We start from the raw sequence: 8,026 nt of genomic DNA, 5'->3' as shown, positions 1-8,026 counted from the left end.
AGCCACACATACACACATTCAAGATAGATTTAAACAGGGAAAAGACAAGAAAAAGAAGAAGACATATTGAGACATACAAACTCACGTATACACATTCCCAGATAAGAAAGAAAGAAAGAAAGAGAAAGAGAAACCAGATATCTAGATCTTTCTTCTGTATCTATTTCAAATGTTTCTCATGAGGGGTCTAGAGACATTTCTCTACTATCTAGAATCTATCCATCTCTCTTTGGTCAGTCTATCTATCTATCTATCGACCTCTCTTTCTCTCAACTCTTTCTTTCGCTCTTTTCTTCTTCTTCTTCTTCCTCTCGATCACGAAGTCAAGGTCGTAATGTCGCCTTCCTCATTCCTTCTCTTCAAATCAATCGACCCAGGGATGAGGAACATTTCTCTTCTTCTTTCTTCTTTCTTCTTCTTCTCTCTTTCTTTTTCTTTTTCTTCTTCGCATGTTCTCTTTCCCTCATGGTGACTTTGAGCCCCCCTGATAGAAACAGAGGAGTGACAAAACAAAAGAAAGACTTCGACAGTCTACACAGATAAGAGAAGAAGAAGAAGTGTTTCTTCCCTTCTTTCTTGGTATCTTTCTTCATCTTTTCTTTCCCCAGCCATCTATCTATATATCTCTTTCTTCTTCTTCTCTCTTGCATCTATACCACCTCACACTACACGTCTCTCTTCTTCTCTTCTTTTCTTTGTGTCTTTTTCTCCTTCTTCTTCTTCTTCGTGCGCCTCTTTATTATCTTCCATTCCTTCATCGTCATTTCTCCTCTCATTGTCTTGCTTTTCTCTCTTCATATAGACGATTCTCTCGTAGACTTTACTTGCTAGAATGCCTAGAAAGAGAGTCACGCCTACGGTATGATTGGATCGAAAGGCCTTCGCGCATGCAAGAGTATCATTCAAATTCGTGAGCATACTTTGCTTTAGAAGCTGTGCGAGACAACCCCCCACACCTACAGCATAATAAGGCCAAGACATATCGGCCTGGAGGCCTGTGAAGATCAATCCAACAGCATAAAGAGATGAGAAGATAGAGATATAGAAAGGTGTCTTTTTATCTCCAAAGAAGAGAGCCGTCGACTTGATGCCGGCCTTCACGTCATCTCGCTTGTCTTGGTGAGCGTAGATCGTATCATACGTCAACGTCCAGAAGACACTTGAGAGATATAAAGAAATACAAGGCGAAAGGAAAGACGAGAAAGAAGAAGATGATGATGATGAAGATTCTGAGGTGTTGAAAGGAGAGACGAGCTTCCCAGAAAGAGAAGAAAAGAAAGAAGAAGAGGAAGAGGGAGTAGGGTGGGTAGTATGGAGACGTTGTTGATAGGTGGGAGATTGAGAAGAGGAGAGGTGGTAGATCTTCTTGTCTTCTTCGTCAGGAGAAAGAGAAGATGAAGAAGAAGAAGAGGTACAAGAACCTCCTAACGGGGAATTATCCGAAAAAGAAGAAGAGAGAGAGGGAGATAAAGAAAGAGAAGAAGAAGAAGAGGAAGAAGAAGAAGAGTGGAAGGAGTGAAGAATAGAAATCCAGCCGACTAGAGCTCCCCAGTTGAATGTGAGTCCAAGGACAGCTTGGGGAAAGGAGGTGACTCTCTTCATAAAGGGATAGAGGCAGACTAGAAACATAGATGAAAGAGCTACTAAGACCGTCAGAGGATTGAACTGAAGAAGAATAAAAAGGGAAAGAAGAAGATGAAGAAATAAAGAAAAGAAAGCCTCCTTAGGCGAGAGACGACCAGATGCAAGAGGCCGATTCCTCGTACGGGAGACCTGCGCGTCCAAATGACGATCCGTCAAGTCGTTGATGATACACCCTACACACAAGGAAAAGTAGATCAAAAGATAAAGAGAAGATGAAGAGAAAAGAAAAGATAGAAAGATACGGACATGAAGAGAAGGTAGATCAAGCAAAGACTGAAAGATCATATCTCTCTCTGACACGAATGGAGGCAGACAACAGAGGGATAGGAAAAGGAATAGACCTCGCCGCATAGACCTTTGAACATGTGAAGAGAATAGAGCTATATATGTCTACGTTATCCTATTGATCTCCTCCATTCTTCTGCTGCTTCTTAGCGTTTTCGGCCTTCTTCTTCTTCTCATGCTTTCCCTTCCTCTTGGTGACACGTAAAGTAGCTTGTCTTATCGCGGAATCCGTGCCGGCATTTTCATCGGAATAGGAAAAAGAAGGAAGAAGAAAAGAAGGAGAGACAGAAGGATGAAGATGAAGATACACCGGCGTACATCCACAAAGACAGACAGCAGAGAAATAGAAAGAAAACAAGGGAGCAACGAAGTAGAAGAGGAAGAAGAAGAAGATCTCCTCCCCCTACTTCTACTACTCGTACTAGAGCTACACCTCCTACGGAAACACACAACAAGAGCAGTGAGAAGAAGACAAGAAGAGTAAGGAAGAAGATAGTGAGAAGAAGAAGAAGGAGACAGAAAGAAGAAGAAGAAGAGTTGAATTGAGTAGAACCGATCAGTCGCACTCCGAGAGAGAAGAGACACGGAAGAAATTAACATGAGAGAAAAGAAGAAGAAGACTCTCGTGATGGGGAAAGTGCGGAGAGAGACCCTTCAACTTTCTTTCATTTATTCCGTTCTTTCTTCACCTGTGTCGTTTGAGAAGAAGAGCATGAGAAGAGAGACATCCATCCAGCCTTCTCTCTCTCCCCCTCCGTCTGTGGCTTACCTGCCGACCTCATAAGAATCGAACCGCATCCGCATAGGAGTATCGACTTCACACATACACCCCACAGATCTTCTATAGGCGCAAACAACTTCTCCTTCTTCTCTCCTTCTTCTTCTCCTTCAGTCTCATTTTGTCTCCTTGTATTCTTCTCTGTGAAGAAGAGAGATAGAGACTCCTGTCTCCCCAGCAACCTCTCCGTGTGACCATCGCCCTCTCTGCCAAACGGTAAAGAAGAAAGAAAGATCGACTTCACATTCTCGATGAAACCTCCTTTCTCTTCTTCCTTCTCTCCTTCTTCTTTTTCTTCTTCTGCTTCATAAGAAGGAGAAGTATTAGGGGGAGAATGGGGGAGATGGCGATCTTTCCAAGCTTGTATGAGTTGGTGAAGAGTGCTGCCTTCTGTTTGTTCCCGAATATAAGCCGAGGAAGCTAGAGAATAAGTAAGAGAGTGAGGAGTGGCAGGGAGAGCTAAGAGAGCGCTATGGGCGCAAGGCCAGAAGAGAAGCCACGAGCCGATAGGCGCATGCAAACGCGAAAGATGGAAGTAGGCGGAGAGTTTGGAAAGAAGAGAGGAAGGAAGAGAACGACGAAGAAGAGAGAAAATGAAAGAAGAAGAAAAAAAGGATGACGATGACGAAGAGTCAGAGGATGAAGAGGAAGAAGAAGAGTGAGAAGAAGAAGAAGAAGAGTGAGAAGAAGATGAGGAGGAAGAAGAAGAAGACTGAGAAGAAGAAGAAGGAGGGGTTGTGTTGGATTGAAGAGAGAGAGTAGAAGAAGTTTGAGAAGAAGAAAAAGCAGAAGAAAGATGAGAGCAACGATGGATTAGAGAAGACCTCCTTGTCGATGTAGGAGGAGAAGAAGAATGGAAAGATAAAGAAGAAGAAGATGTGAGAAGAACGGGAGAAGAAAGCAGAGGCGAAACAGAGGAGGAAGAGGAGAAGGAAGAAGAAGAAAAGAAACGATACGATGGAGGAAAAGAAGAAAAAGAGAAAGGTGAGATAGAAGAGAGAGAGGGCAATGAACTGGAACGAGAGAGAGAAGAAGATGAAAAGAATTTGCAGCAAGCAAAGACTGCAGGAAGCGTTGGGTGCTGCTGTAGTGGAATGTGGCTGTGGCATGCGCCTCTCAAAGGAAGAAGAAAAGATACAAACTTAAGTCGAATTCTCCCAAAAAGACAAGGATAAGAAGAAGAAGAGGAAAAAGAAGAACAAGAATAAGGAGCCAACCTTAGGCAGGGAGAAGATCCATGAAGAAGAGAAATCTTCTTCTTTCTCTTCTTCTTCTTGTTGCTGTTAAGCACCATGATGGCTGGAGAGTCTGACGAAGAAGGAGAGACACAGGAAGAAGAAAGAAGAGAAGAAGAGAAGGAGAGCTGAGCGGAGGAGAAGAAGAAGAAGCAAGCTATTGATGGGTATGAAGAGAAGATGAAAAAAAGAGAGTGAAGTGTCTGGATGTATTAGTAGAAGAAGAAGGAAAAGTGAGCTCTCCCCTCCATGTTTGGTCCTTCTTATGACTGTCCTTGGTCTTCCCCCCTCTCTTATCATTTAGCAGGCTCGCACTCTCTCTCTTCTTCTTCTCCTCCTCCTCCTTGTTGGTCTATGAAGAGACTGCTAAGTAAACACCCCATGTACCACCTGTGCATATATCTATACTGAGAGAGTATATCCTTGTTTCTTCTCTACTTCTCGTCTGCGTGAAGTCTTCCCATGGGCGATGTCTAGAGAAGGCGGACAGAAGAAAAGACAGAAGGAAAGAAAGAAAGAAAGGGTCCATCTATTCTGTTGTAGACCTAAGGATCATGAAGATGCTACTCTAGACCATACAGAAGAGAAAGGGGAGAAGGAAGACAACTATGTACAGGCACAGGAAGAGACCTCTCTATTCATAGAAGACTCTAACTCTCTTCTCTCGAATGGAGCAGCTGTGTACTGAGGTATAAGTCTCTTCTTTTCAAACAAGTAGGAGGAAAAGACTGGTAAATCCACCCCAGGAGGAGGAAAGACATGAAGAGTTGAGCATACTGCATGTGCATGCATAGCGCATGCAACTTGCATGCACATGCAGGATTTGTGAGTTAAAAGGGAACATGCAGGAGAACCGACAGAAAAAGACGCGTAGAAACTCTATCTAGATGGCTAGTAAGTGAACAACGTTCCTTTCTTTCTTTTCTTTATCTCTGATCTTCCTCTACTCTTGTTTTGCGGAGATAGTCTTCTTGACTCCAGTTCTCTCCACCCCTTCGTCATTCAGTCCTCTCCATGAGAAAGGCTTCTTTCTCTTGTCGGAAGTAGAAAATGAAGAGAGAGGAAGAAGAGGAACAGATCAAGGAGAAAGGCTCCACTGCGTCTCCATAAGGAATGTTTTCGTCAGGTGTCTAAGATGGGTCTGAAAGCTACACTTAAGGCAGATGAAGAAGAAAAGAGAGAGGAAAAGATGCAAGAGGAGGGCGAGGGAGAAGGAGAGAACAGAGGAGGAGGAGGAGGAGATTACAAATGTGAGAAGGAGAAGAAGCGAGATATTTATAAAGAGATTGAAGTGAAGCTGCGTAATACTCCCTGGCAAGAGCTATTTCTTTCTGATCTAAAATCTTTCCTTGCCTATGGAAGAAGAAAGAGATCCGAACTCAATACACCCACAAATCTCAGGTGTACATACACCTCATCCACTCAAGAAGATGTGGGTCGTCGTTGCCATGACGAGGATTCTGAAAGGCGAAGAAGAGGGGGGGGGAAAACAGCCGCTGCTCCTCTCTCGCCTTCTTTTTCTTCAACTCCTCTCCTTCTTCATTCAGAAGGACAATCCAAAGAAACCTTACGAGCAATAAGGAACTCTTCTGTAGAAGAAGGCGGAGATCATAGAGGCAAGGTGCTTGTCTCTGATATGAATTATAAAGAAGAACGCGAGAAAGAAGAAAAGGAAAAGAACAAGAAGAATGAGAAAGAAGAAGAAGAAGAGAGAAAGTTGAGGTGTATGTACAGCACTCAGGAAGAAGAGGTGAGGCTTATAGGAGGGGGGCTTCCTATCCCTGGTCAGAGCCTTCTGTATGACCATGAAGATCTTCGAAATCTTTTCTTTCTTCGTTCTCACGAGAATCAAACATTCGTCTCTCCTCGTCTTTCTTCTTCTCCTCTTCTTTCTTCTTCTTCTTCTCCTCTTCTACTCGATTTCTGTCATCTTCGTGATGTAGATCATTCTTCCTCGTCAATCTCTCGTCTACGAAGAAGTACAAACAAAGACTCGCCTCTCTCTCAGTCTTCTTCTCCACTTCTCTCCACCTCAATTCCCTCTTCTGTTTCTACTTCTCCTCCTCCTTCTTCTTCTCCCCCTTCATCTTCTTCTTCTTCTCTTTCCACTTCATCTCCGTCTTCCTCATCTTCTTCGATCTCTCCAGAACCCTGTAAAGCAGTCCGTCTCTCTTCTTCTACTCTCTCTCCGTCTTCGTCTTCTTCTCCTCGCCTCTCATCTTCAGCATCTCCTTCTGCTGTCTCTCCTTTTCTACAAGAGGAGAAAGACAAGAAAGAAGAAGAAGAAGCAAAAGAAGAAACGGACGAAAAAGAGGCGAAAAGAGATGTGAATGCTTTCGAAGTCTCTCCAGGTGTGCTTTTTCTCCCAGGCTATCTCTCTTTCCAGGAGCACCTCTTGCTTGCTCGGGAATGCTTCCAGGTCTATTCCTCTCATCCCCATGTCTGTAATTTCTGCGCTTCTCTAGACAGGAAAGCAAAAGCGACAGCCCACCCTGGAGATCTACACGTCTCTCCTAAGAAGAAAGATCGAGCCTTCAACAGAGTTGGAGACAGAGGAGAAGAAGAAGAAGAGGAGAGAGAGAAGGGGAGAAGAGATGATATAGAGAAGGAAGATAAAGAAGTAGATAGACATCCGAGAAACACACTTGCAGCTCGAGAGAAGTCTGACGAGAATATCTCTCGAAATTTCTTTTCTTTCTCTCCTTCTTTCTCTTCTCTTTCTCTTGGGAAGGAGAAGGGAGTGTGTAATAGCGTGGCGAGAGTGAATGAAAAGGCGAATCGATGTAGATATTTTGACGGAAGAAAGGCATTGCTTTTGCTTCCTCTTTCTTCTTCTTCTTCTTCTTCTTTTCATTTTGAGTTTCTCAGGAAGGAGTTAAGATGGGTGACTCTAGGGAAACACTACAACTGGACTACACGTCTCTATGATACTTCTTCTTCTTCTCCCCCTTCTTCTTCTTCTTCCTCTTGTTCCTCTTCATTTCTTTTATCTTCTTCTGATTCATGTTCTCCTTGTGTTCCGCAGACTGAAGAGCAGGCGCGGGGGCCTCGCTTTCCTAAGTGCATGTTCAAAGAGAGAATAGAGACCGCCAAAGGAGAGAATTTCTTAGGAAGAAAAGAAGAAGAAGAAGAAAAGGATCTTAAGAGAGCCTGCAAAACTTCACTAAAGGAGAAAGAAGAAGAAGAAGAAAGATGCGTGATGAATTCCTCTCCACAGGAAAAAGAACACACGGCGGAGAAAAAGAAGAAGGATGTGAAAGGGCTATCAGAAGCCGTGCTGGATCGAGGGGAGAAAAGGGATGAAGGAACGAAAGAGTCTTATGTAATGAGAGAAGATACGTTCTCTCATTTTGCCACCTGTCAACCTCGAGACAGAGAGAGAGATAGAAAGAACGACAAAGAGAAAGAGACCTCTGAAGAAGAAGAAGAAGAAGAAAAGCACGATGCTGTGCTTGCGAAAAGCGAAAGGAAAGCGACCTTCAAAGGAGAGAAGAATCGGGATGGTGATAAGAAAAGAGAAGAAGAAGAAGAAGAAAGAGATCTAATCGATCGTTCTTCTTCTTCTTTCCCGAAGGCCCTACAAGACCTCTGTCATGAAGTTCTTCATCTCTGCGCAGATGTCTATCTCTCTAAACATTTCTCTTCTTCTTCTTTATCCCTTCGTGATCTTCACTCTCTCCAGGGACCCCCACCCAAACTGAATGTAAGCTCATTCACATACATACATATATATATATACATACATACACATATATACATACATACATATGCATACACATACGCTCCATACATACATACGTATTCGTGCATGTATATTCATAGATACTCTTTTCCTCATCTCTGTAGGTGTAAACCGAAGAGGACGTCTAGTAAATACTATCACCTGCATGCGTGCGTGCGACCCCCTGCCTTCTTACACATTCATTCTTCCTGTGCACCAGTCTCATGAAGCACCGACTTAATCTCTATCATAACTGTATCTATATAGATATAGATATATACATATATGGATATATGTCTGTGGATCTGAGTGTGCATACATGTGCATATAGGTTTCTCTCAGAAATCTATCCATCTATCTATC

At 43.2% G+C, this 8,026-nt stretch overlaps 2 protein-coding genes across 2 annotated transcripts in view; one reads left to right on the top strand and one right to left on the bottom strand.

The window, feature by feature from the left end:
* Positions 1-50: 50 nt before the first annotated feature.
* On the bottom strand, positions 51-4,621 carry CSUI_004375 (4-hydroxybenzoate polyprenyl transferase). Its single transcript, XM_068064567.1, has 2 exons — positions 2,699-4,621; positions 51-1,817 (listed from the first exon to the last, which is right to left on the bottom strand). Exons 1-2 carry the CDS (start codon positions 3,999-4,001, stop codon positions 661-663), a joined length of 2,460 nt encoding a protein of 819 aa, XP_067923463.1. The 5' UTR covers positions 4,002-4,621; the 3' UTR covers positions 51-660.
* The window catches only part of CSUI_004374 (2og-fe oxygenase family protein), a 9,073-nt gene continuing 5,090 nt past the window's right edge, over positions 4,044-8,026 (top strand). Inside the window, exon 1 of the mRNA XM_068064566.1 lies at positions 4,044-7,645. Coding sequence (XP_067923462.1) covers positions 5,078-7,645 — 2,568 coding nt within the window. The 5' untranslated portion in view covers positions 4,044-5,077. The remainder of the gene's footprint in view (positions 7,646-8,026) is intronic.

Source organism: Cystoisospora suis (assembly GCF_002600585.1).
Source record: "Cystoisospora suis strain Wien I chromosome Unknown contig_2025, whole genome shotgun sequence".
NCBI lineage: Eukaryota > Apicomplexa > Conoidasida > Eucoccidiorida > Sarcocystidae > Cystoisospora > Cystoisospora suis.
This window is presented reverse-complemented; position numbering and strand designations above follow the sequence as displayed.